Here is a 26,687-nt window from a genome sequence, read left to right as displayed (position 1 = left end):
CCCTCCTTGGATTCCCCTAGGTCTCTAGTTTTCAGAAATGCACAGGTTTGGTACGTTTCCCTAGGTGGCGGCTGAGCTAGAGGCCAAAATCTACAGGTAGTCACTTTGCTAAAAACAGCTCTGTTTTCTGTGATATGTCCACGTTGTGTTTTGGGGTATATCCTGTCGCGGGCGCTAGGCCTACCCACACAAGTGAGGTATCATTTTTATCGGGAGACGTGGGGGAACGCTGGGTGGAAGGAAATTTGTGGCTCCTCTCAGATTCCAGAACTTTCTGCCACAGAAATGTGAGGAACATGTGTTTTTTTAGCCAAATTTTGAGGTTTGCAAAGGATTCTGGGTAACAGAACCTGGTCCGAGCCACAGAAGTCACCCCTCCTTGGATTCCCCTAGGTCTCTAGTTTTCAGAAATGCACAGGTTTGGTAGGTTTCCCTAGGTGGCGGCTGAGCTAGAGGCCAAAATCTACAGGTAGTCACTTTGCTAAAAACAGCTCTGTTTTCTGTGATGTGTCCACGTTGTGTTTTGGGGCATATCCTGTCGCGGGTGCTAGGCCTACCCACACAAGTGAGGTATCATTTTTATCGGGAGACGTGGGGGAACGCTGGGTGGAAGGAAATTTGTGGCTCCTCTCAGATTCCATAACTTTCTGCCACAGAAATGTGAGGAACATGTGTTTTTTTAGCCAAATTTTGAGGTTTGCAAAGGATTCTGGGTAACAGAACCTGGTCCGAGCCACACAAGTCACCCCTCCTTGGATTCCGCTAGGTCTCTAGTTTTCAGAAATGCACAGGTTTGGTAGGTTTCCCTAGGTGGCGGCTGAGCTAGAGGCCAAAATCTACAGGTAGTCACTTTGCTAAAAACAGCTCTGTTTTCTGTGATGTGTCCATGTTGTGTTTTGGGGCATATCCTGTCGCGGGTGCTAGGCCTACCCACACAAGTGAGGTACCATTTTTATCGGGAGACTTGGGGGAACATAGATTAGCAAAACAAGTACTATTGCCCCTTGTCTTTCTCTACATTTTTTCCTTCCAAATATAGGAGTGTGTGTAAAAAAGACATCTATTTGAGAAATTCCCTGTAATTCACGTGCTACTATGGTCACCCCGGAATTCAGAGATGTGCAAATAACCACTGCTCCTCAACACCTTATCTTGTGCCCTTTTTGGAAATGCAAAGGTTTTCTTGATAGCAATTTTTTACTCCTTATATTTCAGCAAATGAATTGCTGTATACCCGGTATAGAATGAAAACGCACTGCAGGGTGCAGCTCATTTATTGGCTCTGGGTTCCTCGGGTTCTTGATGAACCTACAAGCCCTATATATCCCCGCAACCAGAGGAGTCCAGCAGACGTAACGGTATATTGCTTTCGATAATCTGACATTGCAGGGAAAAGTTACAGAGTAAAACGTAGAGAAAAATTGATGGTTTTTTCACCTCAATTTCAATATTTTTCTTTTTCAGCTGTTATTTTCTGTAGGAAACCCTTGTAGGATCTACACAAATGACCCCTTGCTGAATTCAGAATTTTGTCTACTTTTCAGAAATGTTTAGGTTTCTGGGATCCAGCATTGGTTTCATGACCATTCCTGTCACTGACTGGAAGGAGGCTGAAAGCACAAAAAATTGCACAAATGGGGTATGCCCCAGTAAAATGCCAAAATTGTGTTGAAAAATTGGGTTTTCTGATTCAAGTCTGCCTGTTCCTGAAAGCTGGGAAGCTGCTGAGTTTAGCACCGCAAACCCTTTGTTGATGCCATTTTCAGGGGAAAAACCACAAGCCTTCTTCTGCAGCCACTTTTTCCAATTTTTTTGAAAAAAACGAAATTTTCACTGTATTTTGGCCAATTTCTTGGCCTCCTTCAAGGGAACCCACAAAGTCTGGGTACCTCTAGAATCCATAGGATGTTGGAAAAAAAGGACGCAAATTTGGCTTGGTTAGCTTATGTGGACAAAAAGTTATGAGGGCCTAAGCGCGAACTGCCCCAAATAGGCAAAAAAAGGCCCGGCACAGGAGGGGGAAAAGGCCTGGCAGCGAAGGGGTTAAATGGCCTTTCGTCAAAACAGTTCAAGGACCTTTCCACTAATCAGCAGGGCGAGATGATGTGCACGTAATCAGCGCGTCAATGTCCAGGAACAAGCAGTGACGCACCACCAAACTAGCGCGTTCTCCAATTCAAGACGGTGCTGGCACGCGACGCTCCTCTACGCGCTTGCGTGTCACCTATTCAGCACGTTCACCATCTCGAGTCAGTGCTGGGACTCGACACTCCGCGCGATGGTAAAGGCAAAAACTGAGATGTTCGAGCGACAATGCCCACGTGCGCTGCACCTACCAGTGTCTCATCGGCCTCCAAAATGTCCTGTGCTGACTTGCCTGCAGCTTATCCTTGCCTGCAGTTTATGACAATTGTGCCGACTTTCCTGCAGATTATCCTCGTTCCTGCTTGAGGATATTAAGTTCTATTTTTTGTAGGCGCGCAGGATAAGAATGGTGAGCTTTGGTGTGGGGGCTTGAAGTTTTCACTCATCGCCAAATTCCTGTGGTAACTTCAAGCTTTTTATTTCTTTTCATAAAACAGCCCTGCATACTGTATAACCTTCGCCCTCTGTCTTTCTCAAATTCAACTGTCCCCTTTCATTCTAAACCCCAACATTCCAAGTAAGAACTATACATTTAAAGATACACAATAAACCATCCAAACCTTAATAACACCACCACTACAGTCCTGACGAAAGTTCTTAATGGTTTCCTAGTAGGTCGGAACTTTAAGGCAGAGTGGAACATGGATGCATTAAGCACTGTTCTAAAGAATGCTTTCTAAGACACCCAATGATCTTAACACCTTCCTCTCAATATCTATTTTAACGTACATTGCCAAATTAAATAGAAAGGCGGTGATGGCTCAACTGCAGGACTTGGTAGAGAAGAAAGGACTCCTGCAGGTCACAATGGCTTTAGGCCAGCTCACAGCACAGAGTCGGTGGTCATTTTTTCCTTGGAAGACCTGATTTTATTAAACCTCAAAATAACAAATCACAATGGCTGGAATGCTTGCAAAGATCTTGTGATTCACATTCAAGTACATTATTTTTGTACCATGTGTACCACTCCACACAGGGAGTAACTATGTGGAAATCAGTCTTGGAACTGTTCCACTAGAAACAGCCCAGCCTGAATATCCAGGCCACATCTCCGACGAAAAGCAAAACGAAACACCTGCAGTCTGATATTCAGCCTGGTTAGGCCTTCTCAGCGAGGTGTACTGATGGAATCGTATATACAAGCACAGGCATCGCAAGCACAAGCAGGGGCACCGCTAGCACAAGCATGTGCACAGGCATCGCAAGCACGGGCACAGGCATCGCAAGCACGAGCACAGGCATTGCAAACACAAGCTGGGCCTCTATATGTATACTGGTAGGTACTCCTAAATGCTGCACACTGAGGAAAAATTCTATTTCAAAGCAGTCAAAATACTGGTCACTTGTGTGGCGCCTAGCTAAAAGTTTACACTCCATCTTTAGCAAACTTGAGTTTTTACTCAAACGATCTTGGACCTCATGATCTGAAAAATATATCTTATTATTTTCACAGTTAATTTATTGTCATTATATGATATCAAAATATCTATGCAAAGTGCATGTTCATAGCAAAAGTCTATTCTCTCTTCTGGATCCTCTTTCCCTTTGCAAAATCGAATAAACTTTGTTCATTTAAAATATTATCTTTCTTTATTACATGACATTCAAGGTTGCGTAACATGCTTCTCATTAATTTTATTCCAACCTGATATTATCATTAGTGTCCTGTTGCAAAGACATCGCTCAATGCAGTGCTTTGACCAGCCTTCATTCCATATAGCTGTAATCAGGACAAATCTTCTTAAAGATTCAAAACCACAGTGTTAAAGCAGGTACTTTCTTAAGGTGCAAAAGCATATAATTACACACCAAACACAAATCTCTAAAATTATTATGATAAAACCTCTATGACCTCACATTTCCTATCATCTATAGGCTAACTATCCTTCATTACAGAGATTTATTATTACAATCGATATTTCAAAGGTTGTATGTGTGGTGGAAGAAAAACCAAAGGCTCATGTCAAACAAACAACTCCTATTAAAACAGAGGCAGAAACCCAAAACTAAGCCCCTGTAACACTCAAACTACAGTAACCGTATGTTCCGTGAGAAACAGCACCTTCGGTTGAGGAATTACACTGAGTCAAAATGCACAGCGACTGGCAGCGCACAACTCACTAAGAAATGTTTTAGCTACACAGTTGTTATGGAGGAGGATATGCTCATATCATTTTACCCTCCTTAGCTCCTGTGCCACTTGTAACTTTGAAATTACAAAAATATTTAGTGGCTGCAACTCAGGTCAGTTAGCAATTATAGAACATTAGCCCTTATCACAATATGGAAACTCTTTGTGAATGCCTAGGCACAATCTGTGTAGCTTTACCATTCTAATGATGTGGATCCCAATGCCGATCACGTATCTCAGGAGCACTGTATTGTCGAACATATGATACTGGTTTGTGCTGTGCTACGTTCATCTATTTCCGAAGACACCCTCTCTCTTCATGGTGAGCAGTCCAAGGTATCTGCAGCTGTTTATTAGGACATGTGACAATCAATGACGGACTCACAATTTTTAAGAAGTGATGTCTATGTTTTTAAGACAGAAGTCACATAGCGGAAATGGGTCACTTCCTTTGAAAGTCACCTTTATGTCGCAACCACAGGTACATTTATTGAATGAAACCAAAAGGAAACTCAGGGCCTGATTTAGATCTGGGCAGAGGGGAATAGTTTGTCACAAACGTGACGGATATCCCATCCGCCATATTACGATCCCATTATATTCTATGAGAATCGTATCATGGCGGACGGATATCCGTCACTCTTGTGACGCAGTATTTCCTCTGCCCAGATCTAAATCAGGCCCTCAGTTATTTACCACTGAGTGCTAGATGGAGAATGGACCACATTTCAAGCACTCGGACATCTCTTCACTACCTGTCTTTGAGTAAACAATTTGTATTTAACTCATTGACAAAGATGATGAGGGCAGTGTACCAGAAATCCCCGGAGTGTTTGGCAGCCAATGCCCGCGCTGTCATCTGGCAACTTGGTTCAAGAATAAGTTCGAGGTCCAATCTAGTTGGTGCAGACGACCAAGAGTTCTTGGTTGCTGCCATTAGGGACTAGAACCATAGTTCTGCACAAGGAGTTGGATTTACATGGGTTTGGAAACTCTTAAAAACTGGCAGCTTCTTTTACCTTAAGCCCTAAATTAACTTTGGCTCAATGCTTGAATGCTGTGCTGTGTTTATAATATATTATTACAGTGAAAACATACTTCAGGGACAGAGCCCTTAATTAAATCCTAATAGCATAGCTTAAAATAAGAGTGGAGCAACCCCCCTGATTTTCACAGATCTTACACACTAAGCTTGGGAAGCAGTGCTATCACTTGGATTATCATGCTCATTATATTGGTAGTTCTACAGTGTTTCTGTACACCTTCCAAAACCTACTCTCTTTGCATCATTTATATAATGCTACACACACCTAAAAAGGCTGTGAAGCAAGTATTGTAGGTGTGGTTACTCTGCAAAGGAGTACAATAGACAGTACACCCAGGATGGACAGAGGATGAACCCTGATGGACGTGCTGGCCAATGACCAGGGAGTATTATATTGATTAGATCTAGGAGCGGCAGAGGACAGACGCCACTGGGGCATTGTTAAGTTATAACAAGGTACTATATAGATTGCTCTGATGAGCAACTGAGGAGTTGTATGTGAATTTCACCCAAGAGTGTCAAAGAACCAACCCCGCAGGGACATTATTAAGCCACCACGGAGTACTATATGTAGCCCTCCCAGGAGCGAATGAAGCAAAGCATATCCTAAAGATTCAGACATTAGATAACATAGAAATCGGTCTAACTACAGCACCTACAGACATTTTTAGTTCTGTTTTTACCATTTTGGTCTTTACAACAGACCAATAAAAGTATCTACCAAAACATTAGTTTATCACTTAAACTACCATTGATTCACAATATGAATTACAAGATTTTGTTCTTGCAGGTGTAGATTCAGGGAGCATTGTCTTTGCAAATGTTACCTTATAGATTAATGCAAATAACAGACCACAACACATGCTCCAGTGATTCCTGACTCATGTTGTATGAGCGAAAAACTGCCACAGTCCGCAGACCCCCAAATATGTATTGCACCGGTGAAGTCCTCTGGTTTAAATCCAAGTTTCACACATGAGCTGGAAATACGAACTCAAACTGCTTATTGTTATGCAATCTGCATTTCTACCCGAATATAATTCTGCTGTTTTATTCATGTACATGCGAGGAAATCTATTGGTTTTCTGTGTGTTCTACAGCATCATCACGTGGTGAGAGATAATAACTCAAAAGCTATAGAGCCTTTACAGTATCACATAAAAGGTCACCTACCATCTAGAAATGAAGATATCTGCAATATGGCACAAGGCTTGGACTCTGCTGGATTATTATTTCTTGGCCATTACACTGCAGAGTTCATACTTTTGCAGAGTGTGACTACTTGTTAAAGAGGTGGGGGCTTTAATGTTTTGAATGGAAAGAACCATGATCTTTTATGATCTCCTCAATGTACTCTCAGTATTACTGGTTATGTTCTAGATTATCTCATCATTGTTAACGGACACTAGGTAAACCAGTAAGAGTTACACCACGTCACCGGTTTCATAGAAATAACAATCACTCAGTTACATATAAAGATTAATTAAGCTATCCTGTCTCCTCTTTGTGTAGATAGGGACTTACCTTGCACTCCCCATCACCATGCAAGTCTGCCAGAGCTGAAACAAAAGGAAACAGGAAGCAAGATTAGAAAGGAAGGGATTATTTTACACAAGTTTAAGTTGTTACCATTGTGAGTTGCTCGAAACTGGGAAAATCGTCTCACTGAATGTAAAACAGTGATTAGGAAAAGCAATACAGAGACTGCTCATGAATGTAAAAAGTGCTAGGGAGAACCCCTACACCTATGTGACTGGGCAATCGGTATAGCTGAAAAATTATGCAGAGAAACACTGCAGAAGCTTCATATGCAGGTAGGAGTGCTGAGGAGTCCTCCATCAATGTATGCAGGAACTTGATAGTAACTGTGTCATGTCACCTGGAGGATAAACACAGAAAAGAACAAAGGGAAGGGGCAAGAAAAGGAGTTGAGACAAACATGAAAAGAGAAGAGAAAATGGAGGAAAGAAGAGAAAGAGGGGGAGAAGCAAACAAAGAAATTGAGGCTATTTTTACACATACTACACACAGAAAATAAACAGATGTACTCTCTTCGGTACATAAAATTCACTATCATTAGACTATTGGAGTAGCAGCCTATAGGTCCGTTCTACAGAGTGAATCAAGTCAATCCCATGGTTATCCTTTTAGAGCAGGTACTTGGAATACACACATTATCCATCTAAGCATTTTGTGAATCGTAGCTCATATGCTTAAGACTCCCCCAGAATAACCTTTCACTTGAATAACTGAAGAGCAGTCAATGTTTCAAAAAAGTTCTTAAAACATATCTGTTGACTCAGGTCTTTGATTGACTGGATATTTACAGGGTGAGTGACTACTGCTGGAAGTGCTCTATTAATTCCTGCACTTTAATTATATTTGAATGATACTTTGACATTCCAGCAACTGAAAAACTCAGTGCTCTGTAGCTGGCCATAGGAAGAACAGTAAAATTAAAGAACATGCCCAATCGCACACAGATCATAAATTGCTGGAGCACAAGATCCACAAATACATACTGAAAAGTCACTGTGCACTCGACGAAGCAGAGCTAGTAGTGATCCGTTAGTAATCCCTTCTAATCTGTTTTCAGAAGATTTTCTTCTCTTGCCCTTGGAAAATAGTGGAGGTGGTGCTCTACCTGCTGCAGCTTCAAAAGGTCCAAAAACCATGGAATCATTAGGTGAGCTGAGGTGAAATCCAACCCAAACTATTCATTCACGGTGCGCAGAAATTTCAAATGTGTCCATTTAAGTTTAGGAGCTATTTTCTTTTTTTGGTTCAAGTAGAACAGTCGTGCTCACACAACAACAGGTGATGGTTGCACATTTCAGATGCTGAATGTGCCCATAATGCATTGCAAAGGGTCATTCAATTTAGCAAACTTTGAAATGTGTAATTACAGAAGTATATACAGTCTTCAGACCCTTACAGTTCTGCACCACTGAAATTAATATATAGTTATGGGCATCACGTTACACAGAGAAATCGATGAAGCTAACAGAGTCCATGCAGACATAGGTGAGGTAAGCTTTCATTGCTTTTTAGGATTAGATGCTTCCTCTCACCCTCATACACAGACTTCAAACCAAGTGTTTATGCTTCACAGTTCGCTGCTGTTCCAAATTGTCAATATCTGCTAATCAAATGAGCTTTTTCCAGATCACGAACAAAAACAGGAGAGTCTCCCACATTGACTGCATAACTCCAGAGAAAAGTTTATAAACCGAACTACTACATTTAATAATCATCAATAAAAATGAAATCATCATTGTTTTCAACAGATTTCCTGTTTCAGTGTTCTGGACCCTATAAACCCATTAGAACCAGAAACGGCTTCATCTGTGACTCTAGAGAAATTCAACAAAGTGCAACGGACTGAAAGTTGATTGTTAGTTTTTTTCAATCTAGAATACTGATGACATTCTGCCTCTAGAAAGTGGAAAGGACCACATTATATCAGCATTCAAGCCCACTGTAACTCCTTGGCAAGACGAAAAGGCAGGGAGAATTATGCTTGAAGAAGTTCTATGAGCAGTAAGTGGGATCCTAATATTCGCAGTTAGAACAAAGCAAGAGTCACACATGCACTCTTGGATCAAAAACCAAGGGCGATGGCATTGAATGGTTTTCACAGGGAGCAGAAGAAAAAGGTGCACTCTGTTGAAAGGAGGGTACATGACGAGCACTTTAAAAGAGAGACAGATGTTTAAAACCTTCAATGCAGTTTATTCTACATGTATTAGCATTTTAGGCTCCAGGTTGGTCTGTTCATTCTCACCACTTGATAGTGTTTGCACTTAACTGCATTTTGTTTCAGTGTAATCTGGAGCCCCTCACCAATAACCCTACTCAAAGGATAATCAGGAGTCCCCTCATAAATAACCATACTTAAGGTATATTCAGCTGGAGAGATTGTAATTGCCTCCTTGTAATACCGTGAACTTGCATTCTAAAACAATTTGCTTCACACACATGCACTTTACTTGATCTGAAAACGTAAAACGGTGAGATATTTACAGGCCTAAAATGCAGTTTATTTTACATGCACTAGCATTTTATGTTGCGGGTTGGACTGTCCAATCCTATCTATCTGCCAAAGGACAACTTTGGGAATTCTCAACCATAGTGGGTGGCTTTTTGTATGATCCGACACAGATTTAATTGATTTGTTTTAATACTGTCTTGATGTACACTGTAATGATTTTCATTAACCAGGCAATAAAGATTATCCAGATTCAGATTCAGTTTGCAATTGTACCCAATAGGCAACATACTTTTAAAAAGTTTTAAAACGTACCTGTTTCGACTAGTCTTCTTTCTTGTTATGCGAGGTGCCCTTGTGCTTTTGCACGTCATCAGTATATTGGCAAAACTTGTATGATACACATAAAACTGCAATTACCTCTTAACTTACAGATGAACAAGGTTTTAGGCTTCAAGGGTCATTATAGTTTAAGTCTAGGTAAGAATGACAAGGACCCTGACCCGTGGATTGATGTACATAATGCACAGGGTAGCGGGTGGGTCCAAGAGTCCAAGGCCTAATAGTTTAGAGTAAATTGAAGTGATAACACAATCTTAATGATCAACACAGGACATGGTGGATTTAGACAAAGTAGTCAGTTGGTTGCTATATCATAGTTCTTTCGTGGTTTAAGTACATGCCCACTTTAATGAAAGGCATTGAGTTTACACAACACTCAAGTTATGTTCTTTAGTGCACAACTGTAGAGAAGATAGTAGAATGCCTGTCCCAAGTACACCATCAGTAAAGCACAGATATGTAATGAACAAAAGCCACTGCTCTTGGGTTAATATGAATGAGGTTCAGGTAGAGGATTAGAGCATAGGACGGAATGTTGTCAGACTAGCACAAAGAAGCAAAGTTCAAAGGGCGCTCTTAGACATCAGAAGTAATATTTTAAAAATAAATAAATAACTCACCCGTGCAAGAGGAGAATGTGCACAAATTTGCCACTGGATCATAGTGAGCGTCCAGCCACTTAGAGTTTGCTTCATTACTGAGGATCAAACAAAATGAAAAAGAATGTGAAATTACAATATTCCGTGCAATTCCCCAATATATATTAACTACAATATTCAACCAGAAAGCATTAAGCCAGTTCACCGTTGTTAAGGAGTGCTCCCATTAAAAGTCTACTGTAAAGTCAGACCCACATGAGACATTTGCCAGTCTATTACAGAAGCACACTATATACAGACTTTGTGACCGAGGCTGCAAGACAGCGCTAGAGAGAGAATGCGGATGCAATGGATTTCTTAAACTTTCTTGACTTTCCCCAATAGCCACAAATGGAAAGGCAGAAACACAAATGTAAGATCGCTTCCTGCAATAGAAGAATAGCACGATGCATATTGCAGGGGTGTCCATAGTTTGGCTCTCCTACTACAGAACTCACCAGTTGCAAGAATACAGCTCAAGTTTCTGGATACGAACTCAGTACATCATTCAGAGGGTTAGATCTGAGAAGTGGAATGTCCTGCACATTGCATAAAGTAGTACAACTCAGATAAAAAAAAAAAAAAAAGAAGAAAATTGTGCTGTCAGATAATTAACAGGCTTTCTTTTGTGAGAATAAAATGTGCTTACCTCAAATGAAAACTTTGCAATTGATAACAAGCTAAAGGTTTTGCAACAAAACTATCTCATTTTTAAAATACTGTCAGCTCTGAAACTGGAATAATAATTTCTGTTGAGTTAAGGAGATTTATTTCGTGATCTTATCTCCTTGGTTCTGCAGTGCTGTTGGACTTTTTTCCTTTTGCAGGGTCATCTCCAATCTTTTTTCCTCCTGCTTCCTATTTTCTCTGACCTGTTTTTGTTGGCTTTTGAGCTCTGAGCACTTTACCACTTCTAACCATGCTAAAGTGCATATGCTCTCTGTGTAAATTGCATTGTTGATTGGCTTTCCATGATTGGCATATCTGATTTACTAGTAAGTCCCTAGTACAGTGCACTAGAGGTGCCCAGGGCCTGTAAATCAAACGTTACTAGTGGGCCTGTAGCACTGGATGTGCCATCCACATTAGTAGCCCTGTAAACGCGGCTCAGACCTGCCACTGCCCTAGGTAGCCCCATTGGCAGGGTGCGGAGTATGTTTAAGGTAGGACATATACTAATGTGTTTTATATATCCCGACAGTGAAATACTGCCAAATTCATTTTTCACTGTTGCAAGGCCTATCTCTCTTATAGGTTAACATGGGGGCTACCTTTAAATATGATTAAAGCGTAGATTCCCTTTGGGAGAAGATAGCCATGTGGAGTTTGGGGTCTCTGAACTCACAATCTGAAAATGCATCTTTTATCCAAGTTGGTTTTGAGACTGTGTGTTTGAAAATGCCATTTTTAGAAAGTGGGCATTTTCTTGCTTAAACCATCCTGTGACTGCCTGTTTGTGGATTTTCCTGTCTGGGTTAGTTTAACAGTTGGGCTGTTTTGCACCTCTCTCTAGACAGTGACACAAAGGTAGCTGGGGTGTAGCCTGCATATCCTGATGAGCCATCTGTGCTAGGAGGGCGGGAGGAGTGGTCTCTTACACCTGAAAGGGCTGTCTGTGCCTGCCCTCACACAATGCAGTCTCCAACCCCCTGGTGTGTGTTTGGGGCCTGCCCTGGGCAAGCTAGGATCTCACAAACAAGAGAGACTTTCCCTTGAAGTAGGCCTACTTCAAAGGCAGAACTGGGCATAAGAAGGGCACCCAAACCCCTGAAAATTATATAACTTCTGGACATCATGAGGAACCTTTGCCAAGGAGAAGAGCTTAGGAGAAGTGCTGCCCTGCCTCTGACTGTGCTTTGTGGAGCTATCCTGCAGCTGCTGCTTCTGCCTGTGAACAGGGACAAAGACTGGACTTTATTGTACATTCCTGCTTGTGAAGAAATCCCCAAGGGCTTGACCTGGGCTTGCCTCCTGTTGTTGAAGTCTCAGGGCCGTCAAAGACTTCCCCTGCCAGCACCTGGACTCTCTGCTGAGACTCCTGCCCTGCCAAGTGGTGCCCTATCCAGTTCCTGGGTCTTTGAAAGGCGAAGCTGGCAGCCAAAGACTGAAAGTTCATGCACAGACCGCTGTGCTGGGAACTTTTTGGCGTACCTTCCCAGACGCTGCTGAGACACGACGCGCCGCCGGCTACGTGGTTGAAAACTATGCTCCACCTGCATCACGGCTGGAAGATAGATGCAATGCAGCTGGAGAAACAACAAGCAACACCCGCTGACGGAGGCTGTTAACGTCGCAACCCCACATATTGTGGTTTTTGGATACCATGTGACCGGATTTTTTACGCAAACCTCGCTGGGCGCAGAGAACCAATGTAAAGCTTACCCGGATCCAAGGTGCCTGTCCGGATCAATGCATCGCTCTCCTGCAGGGAGGAAAAACGACGCACGCCGACCCAACCGGAGGAGGAATGATGCACGTTCTCGCTTGCGGGTGAGAATTCGACTCATCGCTGGCCTTTTCCGACGCACACTTGCCCGTGCGTGTTATTTTTACGCAACCCAGCTACTTTTTTACGCTAACAGTGTTAGCACCAGTTTATAAGGATTTAAGACCCTGTTTGCTTTTTAATTTATAACTTGACTTGAGTATGATGGATTTTTGTTGTTTTGGTCTTGTTGTGTTTAGATAAATATTACCTATTTTTCTAAACCTGTGTTGTGTCATTTTGTAGTGTTTTCATTGAGTTACTGTGTGTTGGTACAAATACTTTACACCTAGACTCTGAAGTTAAGCCTGCCTGCTTGTGCCAAGCTACCAAGGGGGTTAGTGGGGGTTAGCTGAGGGGGATTCTCCTTTACCCTGACTAGAGTGAGGGTCCTTGCTTGGACAGGGGGTAACCTGACTGCCAACCGAAGACCCCATTTCTAACAAGTGCACTTGCTGCTATGGGTGTTTTTCATTACTGTTGAGAAGGCGTTTCATGCTGCTAATCCTTCTATGACATAATTATTGGTAATTCTGCCTGACACTCTTGGCTTGTCAAGATTAGGGATCTCACATGGGGAGTTTGCTATCGTAATCTTTTCACTACTACACAGGACATAACATTTATTAGTAGATCTGGATGGTTTTCATTGATGGGAAGTAGCACTTAGACAAAAACAGAGTTACAGGCAACATTTTTAGAACATATGTTAAAATGATACATCACTACATGGACACCCACTGTGGCTCTGTGAGAACAGGCCAGCTTCACTCACATGGATAACTCATTCACCCCAAACATCTGGCACAGCAAATGTGATGTAGTAGTTATAGGAAAAACTATGCATCCATGTAATCCATAATGTGTGAACAGTAAGGTAATACAGGGTGTTCCTTGACTTTGTTGGTATCATGAGGTTTTATCCTCAACCAAAGAAGGGACCCTACAAAAAACAGTGACTTGGGGATGAATAATTTGAAACGTATGGCACGTACTGGAACTTATTTTAAAGTCAGAAATTCAGTCCTGACACATTTATGAATATTGGGGAAAAAGGATGGATATCTACTATTATACCATGTGTATAATCTGTGTACCTTTGAAAAAACTCTGCATGAGAGGAACAGTTCATTAAAGGGGTTTGACATCTGAACACCCCTCCTGCGCCCGGTCCTATCAAATACGCTGCATCGTTTGTTTTTCGAAAGAAAGCTACAGAAACATCTATAAAAACACTTGGTGCCTCTCTGCTGCATTAAGCCCCCTTTAGTCATTAAACCAATTTATTGTGTAAAGCTTCACAGTAATTGGCTGATTCAAACAACATCCAGTCAGAGAAAAAAAAACATCTTCTGACCTGCCAGCTCAGCATTTTACAGGGTACATCTTTTCCTCTTATTTCAGCCATTTGCAAGTAAACCATTTTTTTACTTGATTTCAGTGGTGTACCCGGCTTTGGACTACTTTGTCAGCTCAGTAAAGAGAAAGTTGAACATGAAAAGAGATAGCACCTCATCTGACTGGGCTACCGAGAGAGTAGACAGGGGCTCCATAAACAAGTTGGCCTTCAAGAGCTCCTGTTTGCCTGGTCTGGCTACTTGGCTTCCTGGCACTCTGCCAGTTTGTCTCCCTTTATCTCTGGACCATGTGAGGATACGAGTGAGCCAAACTGCACAAATACACCCAAAATCTCCTCACAAGAACCTAAGGTCCAGCAAGAAGAACCTTCTTCTCTCAGGAAAGAGGTACAGGAGCATATGGGTCTTGCTCTGCAACTCTGCAATGGGACACCAGAACATGTTAACAGTTTTGCTTCCAGCTGCTGAAACAATAGTGCCTGGAGAACAAGTGTGCTGAAATGAAGTATAATGCCTAGAACTAGGAGTCTCAGCTCAGACCAGATACGGACAGGTCCTGCAGACCACCACTTCAGCTCCAATAAAGGTAAACCATACACCCATGCTGCAGGGTTGTGGACGGAAAGATGTAAAAAATGTAGTTCCACTGTTTAAGGATGGACACAATTATACATCTTTATAAACAAATATCCCCATTGTTCAAAAGATCTTTGTCCATCTATAATGTTTCGAGGAGCACAGTGGAGTAGGGCAGTAATGTACGGAAGGACTATGAAGTCCTAAAAGATGCTTCACTTATATATACACGTATTACCCAGACAGCTCACCGTTTTAGGGGGTTAAAAAGGAATACAGAGGAGCAATGGAGCATAAAGAATGAAGATATGAGACTGCATCCCCCCTAGGAATGTACATTTAGCCAGTCACAAGGGTGACAGTCACTGCATGGACTGAGTCCAAATCTCACAGTGATTATGCTCACACATCTCCCTAGTTACTGCCATCTTTGTCAATCTGTTACATATAAACAGGGGAACCCAAAATTCCCCACAGAACTGGGAAATCTAAATTGTAAAGCACACAATGTTCATGGAGGAATTATTTGCATACAATTATTTCAGCAATATTAAATACTATTAAAAATTGTAATTAACCATAGATCAAATTCCATTAATGAATAAATCTTCAAACAGCGTGTAATTAGTTTCTGGAAAAATGAAGACTTTTTATATATTCACTAATAATATATTCATCAATATGGCAAGGCAACAAAGATAATTTTTAGTGTTTTTATACAAATGCACTGGTGACCCCTCTAGTCCACAATCTCTTTACATTCAAGGGACAGAAGGAGAGCACCAACCCTCCTGACTCTCCAAACACAAAAGGTTAGAGTCCTGTATGCAGTCTGTTAGGCAGTCTGACAGGTGAATGATTATAATAATGAAGACATACCAGATGAACAAATCTCATCGTTTTCTAAGTGGCTACAATGAAGAAATATTTTATGTTTACAGGATCTTGAAAGAAACCCATATTTTCTTAATTCATAAAACCTGTGCCATATAACCATCCCCTGAAAATGTTGGATGAAGGATTGTTTACAGATGGAGGATCAATAAATGAAACACACCTTAGGGCTGCACATGTCTCAAGTCAGGAACATGGGAAAAAGTCCCTAGAAATAGAAGCCTAATAGTAGGTCCCTGGGTAAGGAATTCCCAACCACCATATCTCATGGGTAGGCATCAAATCACACGGGAGAAGTGAACCTCACTGCCTTTGGCTGAGGCGAGCAGCATTAGTGAAATAAAATCCTACTCGGTGCCACAAAGGGAAGACAAATCCATAGCAAGACACACCCACAGCACATCCTAGAATCTGGAACATTTTAATACAGGGATTGTGTAGGGGTGGTTACCGAGTAGGACGTCTTGAAGCATGTGGCAAAGATTCATTTCCAGACTAATGCATAGAGCTATCACTTCCCTTTCTCATTTTAAAGCTGCTCTGAAAAACACCTTTGTTCACTGGGGAGCCTTTCTGGTAGATGTCCCCCACAGTCCAATACTAACTCTACTAAAATGTGAACTGTAACATTTTGTAATATACTTTATGTTTTTGTTATTTGTAATTACACATTTGACTGGTTGCATTTCTATTTTCCTCTTAAAAGTATCTATGTTGCTTTTATACATGGCTTCACAAATTGTTCTAGGTCTTACTAGTGGTGCTAGTTGGTGCCAGACCCACTGCCTTACACCATCAGGCTCCACTGCCAAGCATTCTTCTAACCACTGCATAATAGGTGGGTGGGTAGCAAGTAGCCTAGGTACTGACTCACCCCCAGAACAGAATATTGGTGCATAATCAGAGGGAGATAAATGGACACACTTTCTTTTTATCCCTCCTGGAAAATCTGGAACTTAAGGGAGACAGGCAATTATATGGGGCTGGGTACAGTTGAACCAGATCAGTCATGTAATGAGAAGCCATGCTAAAAAGTCAGGATTGTGTGGGTGGGTTTAACAGAGAAAAAGAGGGCTGGAACAGAGAAACTGGTGTCAGAAAGGCAGCTCCCTCAGTGAGGTGGGTGAAGAGGATGTGTGTTCAACGGTCTGATGGACATGCACTATGGATATGGATGGCCTTGAAGCCTATGAAATGGAACTGTTGGCAAAAGCACAGCAGGCCACTGGATTTCTAGTGGCTAGATTAGCATATCCTCCCTGTCAACTAATGGGAGATCAAGGTCTGTATTAAGAGACTATTCCAATCTACAAAAGAAGGCAGGTGAAAACCACTGACAGCCAATAATAACACGGTCACTACAGAAAATTAAGCCGGTCAAGATAGCTGTCTGGCAAATTGGGAGGGGTGATTAGGGCTCTCTTGCCTATACTTCGAGTTTGGAGCTGGAATGGAGTCATCAACCCCAAAAATATAAAATTCAATCAGCTTTCAGATATCTTGCTTTGTCCTATACACAAAAATTGTGCGTATATTCACAATGGGTTCAGGGTGGTGTTATGGCAACAAATGTCTACAACTCAATTTATGTTTTAGCGCATATTTAAATCTGTGGCTTTCTGTCAACATTGATCCCTGGACTGGAAAGTGAAAAACATCCAATAAATAATTAAGAGAAACTTGAACTGAATCTGCAGTCAAATAATTCCAAATATGCAGATTCTTTTATAGGAGACTGCAGTCTGCTCATGCTCTGATGGACTATACCAGCAATTACAAAATTCTTTCTTAAACTCATATTTCTACTTCTGAATACCAGAAATCACGAGGGCGGTGACTGAGTCATGTTTAACCAGTGACTTTTTTTTCCAAAATTACTTCTAAAAGGTAAAGTTCTGCCTTCCTTAACAAAGGATCTAGACAAAGGTCCGCAAAAGGATTTCTCCAGTTTCTTAGTTACACGCATGAAATGCTTTCCACAATGCTATGAGCAATGGAGACTTCAGAAGTATTCGAGCAGATGGAGCATATGCCATAGATCTTCAAAGTATATGCCAATAGCTCAGGCATTTCACCTCTACTGAACTTCATCAGCACTCTTACGAAACATCAAAGCTGTATATTTTAGGATGTTCCACTAGCAATAGTCCTACCTGTATTCTTATACTTATTTTAGAAAACTTGTTGAACTGACCTTTTCGATTAAAAAAAAAAATAGTATGAAGGTAAGGGTAATATGTAAGCATAACCGAACAAGCCATGCAATAATAGTTAGCACTTATTCGGCAATACATGGAGCAAACACATACAATAATTATAAGAATTCTTATGTCGATAGACGGACTGATGGCAAATTTTATATTATTTTCTCTTACATTTTACCATAAAAAGTCACAACTTTTCTGAATACAATATTTTTGACCGCATATCGTTGCAAAAGGGAAAAAAAGGTAGACTACATTGCAACAATAATTGAGCAAGGTCACAGCGTAAAACAAGCATTTCCAATGCAATAGGTCTTGCATTTTCTTGAGTTAGAAATATTGGCATTGTAAATTCATAACTGGACTTTTCTTGCCACAAACTGGTCAACCCTGCCTCATAGTTTTGTCTTTTCCTGCCATATAATTCCAGTAGCCCAGCATTTAACTAAATCACTTTCATTTACCTTCTTCCTCTATCTTGAAACACATACAATTATTATATAAGCCTTTATCAGAAATAAACATTTGGCATTAGAGTGTATTGCACAATACACCATAACAAAAATATAATTTGGGACGCATTGGAGGGTGAAAGGAAAGAGGGAGTGGGAAGTAAAGATGGAGAGGACAAGTGGCGTAGTAACAGCGTCATGGGCACTGGAGTAAGAAAGGAAAATGGTTGACTGGAATTTTGGTAGGAAAACAGACCAGTAATTCGAGTTGAGTGAGATCCATAGGTCTCTGGGCCTCGTTGCCTTTGCACCTCTTGCTCCATTGATAACTAGGACTCAGAAGAGAAAGCGGATGGGGCAGAAAAAGAGAAGTGAAAGGAATACAACAGACAAAAGGAAGAAAGAGAAGGTTGCAAAGAAATAATAGAAAGAAGGGAAAGAAAGAACAAGAATATGAAAGCACAACTAAGAGAAGAAACAAAGCAAATGTGTGAGACAAAAGAAAAAAGAGAAGGAAGCTAGTGAACAAAAGATAAAGAGGAAAAAATAATGAAAGAAGTGTGAAAAGAAAGTAAAAAATTAACATTAAAGAAAAAAAAAAGAGATGGTGAGAGGAACAAGCAGTAAAAGAACCAGGGCATGTTATCTACTGACATATTCCAGAGACAGAGAATGGGAAAACCATTTTGACACTTCGGGTCCTGACAAGTAACTTGCAGCTTCCACATACAGGAGGGAAAAAGAGGGATTTATAGTAAAACGTGAATTGACAGATAAAGATAAGAAAAACACCAGAGGAAGGAGATAAAAAAATAAAGTGAAAGGACGCATACCGAGTCAAAGGAACGAGCAAATAAAAAAAAACAAAGAAAGAATGATGGGAAGAGAAAAAAAAATGAACGCATGATGAAGAAAAAAAAGAGGAACAAAACAAGGAAAGAAATAACCAAGATTTTGCGAGTTTGAAAGTGGCGGTAGCAAGGGGAACAGGGAAATAAAAGGGAGAGGATTAGAAAATAATATTTGAAAAATAGAGCAAAACTGTTACTGTGTGGAGTTTAAGAGCTGAAAAGAGAAAAGTAGGGGAGAAAGAAAACAATGAGAGTAAACAGAGTAAAGGAAAGAATGGAGTGAGACAGGTGAAAGAGACCCTCCCAAATGAAGATGTCAGCTAAGAATAGATTTAATTGGCTCCCCCACGTCCTCAAACAGAAGTCAGAATGTGGAAAAGCAAGGGGCACTGCAGAACAGCAGGAGGTGTATTAGCAGAGTTGTATGTGAACCCCACTATAGCAATATTGGGCCGCTTCAGATTAGGATTGGGGTATAGACAGAGCTGTCTCCCAGCCCAGTGCTGGAATAACAGAAAGGCAGCGGGTGAAGAATGAGAAGCGGAGCGCTGTGTAATTCCTGGTAGTGGAAATGGGGAGCTGCAGGTTAGGGTTGAGGCGTACTGACAAGTTGTATGTGGGCTGCAGTACTGGAATAGTAATGGGCATACAAGGTCAGAAGTGAGGTATGTTATTGGAGCTATGTGTGGAACCTAGTATTAGCGTGCCAGTGTTGCCAAGTGTTAGCGTGGAGGTGCCCTGGTGAAGCAGTGAGTGGGACCCAGAATGGGAGTGGCACTGCCTCTGAACCACAGAAGCGAGGAGTCCTGAAGGGCGTGTGTGTGTGAGCCTTAGTACTGAGTACTAATGTGCACTGAATGTTAGAATTGATGGATTCTGGCGGAGCTCTGATGGTTCCCATCAACAGTGGCATTGTATGTTAGTTTTGAGGTACACTGGCTGAGCTGTATGTTGCTCTTTTTTGGTCCAATATTGGCTTGGCAGTGGGAGTCGTTATTAGAACTGAGCTGCTGTAATGGAACTGTATGTGAGTGGGGTCCCAGTATAGGAAGGGAAGTGACCTCGCCGGCATAGAACTGAGGTGCACTGATGGAGCTGCGCCTGAGGTCCCAGTACTTGAGCAGCTGCGAGTACTGACTGGAAGAGCTGAGGTGCTCTGGCAGACAGCGTGTGTGGGGTTCCTGGCACTGGCACAGCTGAGGGCTTGGAGTGTGTGAACTGAAGTGCACTGATGGAGCTGCAGTTGGTATCCCAGTACGAAGCAGAAGTTGGCGCTGTCTCTAAGGATTGCGGAGCTCTGTTAGCATTGGTAAAGAAAATCCAAGCCAAGGAGGGTGCAGAGAGCCCAGAAAGACCAAATGTGACCAAGATAATAGCCAGATGTATAGCCTTGTTTACAGCTAAGCTCAGAGCAAGAATGCTCTTCAATCGAAAAGGGAACCTTTCCTGTACAGGAGCAGAAAACAAAGGAAAAAAACTCCCCTACAGACTAGTTAAACAAGACAAAGCATAATTATACAGTAGTTGGTCCCTGGTCCCACACAGAAGCAGAGTGACAAAGAGGCATGATTGACCACTAGCAAGCAAGGATTTTCAAATGACACTGCAACTAACAAATTAAATAGCTGGAAGCCCACAGAAGCAGTATACAAGAGGTCCTATACTTATGCTCGACCTAAAACCTACATGTGAGTAATAATCAACAGTAAAGTTAAAAAAAATTATAGTAACAACGATGCAGACAGACCTCTGCTCTTGATCAGGGAATATTAATAATCAAAGAAAGAAGTTCATTTGTTATACATTATCAATTGGATTAATAAACTGGAAGTTATCACTTATCAATAATGTTATTTCTGCTGACGTTTCAAACAATATGCTATTGACTCAGGAAAAATTATCACATAACAGTTGCAGCACTTTACAGGGCTAGGAAACTGCTGAATCAGAACTCGCTCCCGTGTCCCTGAGCAAGGTGTGGAGTGAAGTGAGGGCCTGGGATTGGATCCACGGGGTCTCTACTGGGCTTGGATCGGCTCAGTTGAAAAGCGGTCAAAAGCGGCCTGAGGAGGTGAGGCCGTTGTGAGACTGCCCAGCCAGCTGCTGAACCCAGTTGTTGAACCCGACAGCTATAGCAAGGAGCAGCAGGCGGAGTGAGGCACAGCCGCGGCCTCTATGGCCATAGCGGGCAGGGGACCAAGGAGCGAATAAAGAGCCCAAGCAAGGAGCCTGAGGGGCCCCGAAGAGCCCGAGAAGTGAGGCAGTGAGGCCGCTGCGGCACTTTCCCCGATCCTCCTGGAGGCGCTTCACAAGATCCTCCTGGTGGCCTGCCCAGAGAGCAGCAGAGAGTGGCAACCGGTGAGTGGGAGCTGGGGTATGAAGCGCCTCTCAAGTTTGGGGAGAGACAGTGGTTAGTGACCGCCAAGAACAGCGAACCCGGGAGCTCAGGGGGCCCTGGGGCCAGGAGTTGGGGGTTAGAAGCTGAAAGCAGGAGAGGAGTGGTCTGAAGTGGCCTGAAGTGCTTTGGAGTACTCAAGGACCTGGAAGCAGGAGGTTAGGCCGAGGCACAGAGTTACAACAATCTGAGCAGCCCAGTAGATTTATCAGCAGGACGTCACAGGACCGCGCCACAGAGAAACAGAGTGACAGTTTGTTCCGCCGCCGTGCTGCTAGTTACCGCTCCCCGCCGGAGGGTCGTCCCCCATCGAGGACCCGCAAAACCGATCTGCAGGGCTGCGACCGATCGGGCCCACCCCCCTGGGAGCAGAGGGGCAGTTTTGGCGGCTAGGTCCACCAGCTCTCATCCTTCATCAAGGTCCCGCAGGCTTATGAAGCGGGATCGCGGATCGCCCCAGGTGCAGGGGAGCAGGTCGGCGGCCCCGCCTGGTTCACTAGCGCGGTAAGCCATTGGAGTCCACTGCTTATCATTAGGGGGCTATTTGCCTGTTGGATGCCATCGTTCTGTACTGTTTCCTTGTACTGTTCTGTGGGCCCTTGACTGCCTTGCCTCATTACCTCCTCACTGCCTTGTCTTTCAGCTGCGGGCAAGGAGCCCATAAAACGCCCTATCATATCACAGCTGGTGATCACGAGCACAGCAAATTCGCTGTAATTTTACTACCACCGCCTCTCCTTACTACGTTTAAATAAATCTTATAGGCCTGCACAAAGGTTGTGGGCAATATATTAACGATACAGCGTAGCAAATTGGAGACTTTCAGATCCTCAGTTTAAAGAGCCATAGAGGCCACAAGAGAGGAGTTGGTGGCTCAACACTGAAAGGACTGGGATCTAACGTGCGGAGGACAAAATGACGGCTAAAAAACTGAGATGCGGTCGTTTGGTTTTGGGGAGATCATGTTAAAAAAAAAAATCTAATCCATTGTGCAATCAAGTCTTAAATGCCTCAGGCCTAAAATGCCGAAATCAAATGTTCTCCCTATGGGATAAAGAGAAGGCTCCCCTTATACCTTCTAAGCCAGACTCTTTGGATCAAAAGGATTTTTCTTTACCAGAGGAACCCCTTTCCCACCTGTCCATGTCACAAGGAATCAGCCCCCGCACATGTCTTTGCTGATCTAAATAAGAGCCCAGCTTTGTCTCATACATCTTCCTCCATTCGTGAGCCTGTGACTTGTTGCAAAGTCTGTTCACCTGCTTCAGTTATTACTCATTTACCAAATCATGACGTGATCAGTTTACCCCCAGCAAAGGAACCTTCATCTCAGAATTCTGGCTCTGATGCTCTTTTTTCATGTACCAACCAGGAGAATCTTCCCAGGGACTTCACCCTCCCTGATCTAGACTTAGAACTTATCCAAAGATATGGATCTCATCAGGAAGCTGCTCCTCCCCCGCCTTTGCCTCCCTCTCTACCCAAGGGAATACAGCTTTTTAGTAGTACACCCTCCAATCACTCCTCTTTTTGTTCTCACCTTTCAGTAACACCTGATCTGATCCTAAACATTAATCCCTTAAGCAATAATCTGAATCAAAACACTTTGGTCTCCTCTTCGCTCTCAAGCCTAGAGCGTCTTCTATCCTCCATTTTGAATCTTTTAGAAAAATTGGTTGGTATGTCCGACTGTATTCTTGACTCCATAACGACCATTTTAAAAGAACTTACAACTGGCAATGGAATAATTCCTGGTTTCCGCATGTAGCACTGCAATGATCTCCTAGCACGAATCACACCATTATAAACAGTGAAAAACCCGCCGGTATTGACTTTTGTTTCCAGGCTGGAGCTCCGCAGGTGGGACAACCCCCCACTTCTCTCATGCCAAATGAAAGCCCAGTTAACTCCATCAGATTTGTACTAAGAGACTTTACAACAAAGACAGACACGGAATCGGTCTGCCAAAATCCTGAGATGGCTATGTTTCCAATCTTTAAGGCTCGTTCAAAGGCTAACATCTTAACTAGTACCTCGGATACCCTAGAGCAGCCTCCAATACATAAAAAGTAAAAAAAGGTCTAAAGAAAATCAACCCGGAGACATCCCAAAAAAGGTCAGGTACGTTTTTACAAGGTACAATCTGGCCTGCAAGATTCCTTAATCCAGGAGGCCCCAGCTTTACATTCTTGCCTCGCACCTTCTGCCTCTCCGTCAACTTGCGTCCTCCACCCTCCTATCAACATTTCTGGAACGGCCAACCAAATTTCAACCTCTGAGCCAACAACCTTTCAATCAACTAGGATATCTTTGAATCCCCTTGCTCAATCTTTCGAAGCCACCACAGGTCCAACACACGCCCAGACCTGGCTGCAACCGGTTTCAATAGGACAGGGTCGCTACCCTGTGGACACCTTAAAATTAGATTTCATGCTCTTATTTGACAATGATCTCGTCTTAAACAGATCTCAATTGTTAAAATGTTTCTCCAGTATTGAACCCCTAAGAATGATTGAAAGTAAGGACATACATTTGGTTTTCTTGAAGGTCGCAGATTCTGGTTTGTCGTCATGTGTATTGTTTTTCCCCAGCTTGACAGTTAACAAAATATTAAGCAATTTGGAGTCTTTACAACGTAAAGGTATTGATGTAGTTCCCGTTTTGAGCTAGATGGCTTTAAAGTTAACCAAGCGGGATCTCCAATTTTCCGATGGTGTGTGGAAACCTCTCCCCTCAGACATCCCTTTGGTTAAACAGGACAAACTCTCACACTTACCAGGACCTAAAAATTCCCCTGGGGGCCTACGGCCGGGAAGTATTATTTGGGGATCCTCCCGTTTGTCCACGTACTGATTTAAGTATCAACCCCCACTCTTGGAATTGGTTACCTGCAGTTCTGAGTAGTTCTACTACAATCTCTAGACCAATATCACCACTAATGTAGCAATGAGCTTACCCTCGTATCCTAGAATGTGGCAGGTATAAAGTTTAAAGGGGAACAAAATAGATTTTCTGAATTCTCTCAATTTCGATATCATTTGTCTCCAAGAAACTTGGTTTATTGGGAGCTTCAGCTTAAAAATTACTATACCGTTTGTTGTAAGGCCTCCCCCTCAACGAGGGGTCGCATGTCTGCTATTGAATAGACTACATTGGCAGCATGAATGCTTTAGGGATTCCAGTACTTTGTTTTTAGCAGTAACATTACACCACATTGGAGTTGGAAAAAAAGGTAGTCCCCCTCACTTTAATTAATTCTTATGTTCCGCCCGGTGTCCCTTTTAATAATCTCCTACTGAAGGTATTTCTTTACATTAAGGAACTTTATGACAGGGATCCAGAAGCCCAAATCATATTGGTAGGAGACCTAAATTGTAAGATTTTTAACCCGGGGCTTGCATCCTTCAGGGGAGGAAAAGGAAGAAGTATTTAGATTACTGCCTTGTATTTTTTCCCCAAAAATAAAGTCTGATAAGCGTGGGAGGCTCTTTTTAGAATATTTGAGAGAGAATGATTGCATTATTCCTAATGGTGGACTTCCATCTGACTCTCCAGCCCATCCAACCCATAAATCGCCTGGGGGTGCCGCAATCCTGGACTACGTGGTAACAAGCTACCAGTCTTTCTCTATATTAAAGGATTTATTAGTAGTACAGACCACCCTTAGTGAACACAATGTTCTGGTAGTATCTCTTGATTTGAAGGCGCAACGTTCTGATACATGGAGTCTAGCAGGGCAGCATCCCCAACTTAGCGTTAAAAATGGCAGAACATATTGGTCCACAAATAGTTTTAAGGGGCTTAAAAGTATTCTGGAACGTACCCTGATTGAACGAAATGGAGAGTTTCATTTGTTTCATGCAACTAATTGCTTCAATTTCTAGTCAAAAGCCTCTGAATAAATATATAGCCAAACCCTCCCCCTTTTTTTTATTAGTAAACAGAGAAATAAACGCTCTAATCCGTAAACAGTATCGGAATCATACATCCATGAGGCAATCCCAGTTAGATATTCTAAAAAGAAGGAGAAGGAGATTAAGAGCGCGCCTAAAAAAGGACGCCACAGATAGATCCCGGGTCGCAATAAGAGAAGCAGCCTCTTCCGGCCATACTAGGCAGTTTTGGTCCCTGATAGCCAAAGGGTGTGGTTCTAGAACCAAGCCCCTCCCAATAGCTATTTGTGAATCAAGCTGGTCAACATTTCTATCCGTTCTTTATGCCTCTAGTGATACTACTATGGGTATCCCTCTAACTAGATCCGATTCCAAATACTCATATCCAACCCTAAAAGAAATTGAGGCTACAATAAAAGGAATGCTTAGTTCCGCAGCAATGGGACCTGATGAAATCCCAATATTGTTAATAAAACATGACATATCCTCCTGGTGCAAGATTTTATTCCCGGTGTTCCAGCATTGTTATGAAGTCAGGGATGTCCCCCATTCTTGGCAGGGTAGCGTTATAGTCCCCTTGTATAAAAAAGGGGATCAAAACTGTCCTATGAATTACCGCCAGACTGCACTCTTGAATGCGTTCAGAACATTTTTTGCTAAATTTCTGCTGTCACAGACTAATGATAGGGAATAATTTTGCACCTTTCTGCCCATAGAGCAGTCAGGTTTTAGGAAAAATCATGGCACAATTAACATTTCCATTTTGCAAGTAATTAATGAAAAAAAAGTCTCTTTGAAGGGGGAGCAGATCTATGCAGCCTTCATAGATTTCTCCATAGCATTTGATAAGGTTGACCGAGTTTGGTTATGGAAGAAGCTTTTAAGATTAGGAATGCCCAGCCCCCTCTTTGACCTTGTGGTTGCTCTTTACTCCTCCACCTGGTGCAGAGTTTTGCTACGGGGTGAACAAGGTCTATCTCATGTTATACTAACAAAAAACGGCCTAAAACAAGGACGTATGTTAGCTCCACTGTTATTTTCTCTGTATGTTTCAGACTTACCAGCACACTTAACTTCATGTGAGGGTTTTGCTCCCAAATTAGGAGGCAGATCGTTATGCTGTCTACTTTATGCAGATGACAATCATTTTAGATTGTACCCCCAACAGAGCTTAATAATAGGCTAAAAGCCCTCAAGCAACATTCTGAAGCACACTTTTTAAAAATAAATTGCTCAAAAAGTAAAATCTTGTGCTTTCATGGAAACAAAAAATTAAAGTACAGCCATTTT

At 42.3% G+C, this 26,687-nt stretch overlaps 1 protein-coding gene across 2 annotated transcripts in view; it reads right to left on the bottom strand.

The window, feature by feature from the left end:
* Nucleotides 1–26,687, bottom strand: part of BBS1 (Bardet-Biedl syndrome 1) — a 373,242-nt gene that overhangs the window by 329,101 nt on the left and 17,454 nt on the right. For both annotated transcript variants that reach the window (XM_069207969.1, XM_069207970.1), the window contains exons 2-3: nucleotides 10,272–10,348; nucleotides 6,846–6,880 (exon numbers count right to left, since the gene is read on the bottom strand). In XM_069207969.1, coding sequence (XP_069064070.1) covers nucleotides 6,846–6,880; nucleotides 10,272–10,348 — 112 coding nt within the window. The remainder of the gene's footprint in view (nucleotides 1–6,845; nucleotides 6,881–10,271; nucleotides 10,349–26,687) is intronic.

This window comes from Pleurodeles waltl, chromosome 9, assembly GCF_031143425.1.
Source record: "Pleurodeles waltl isolate 20211129_DDA chromosome 9, aPleWal1.hap1.20221129, whole genome shotgun sequence".
Classification (NCBI taxonomy): Eukaryota; Metazoa; Chordata; class Amphibia; order Caudata; family Salamandridae; genus Pleurodeles; species Pleurodeles waltl.
Note: the sequence above shows the minus strand (reverse complement) of the source record. Positions and strands in the feature narration are given on the sequence as shown.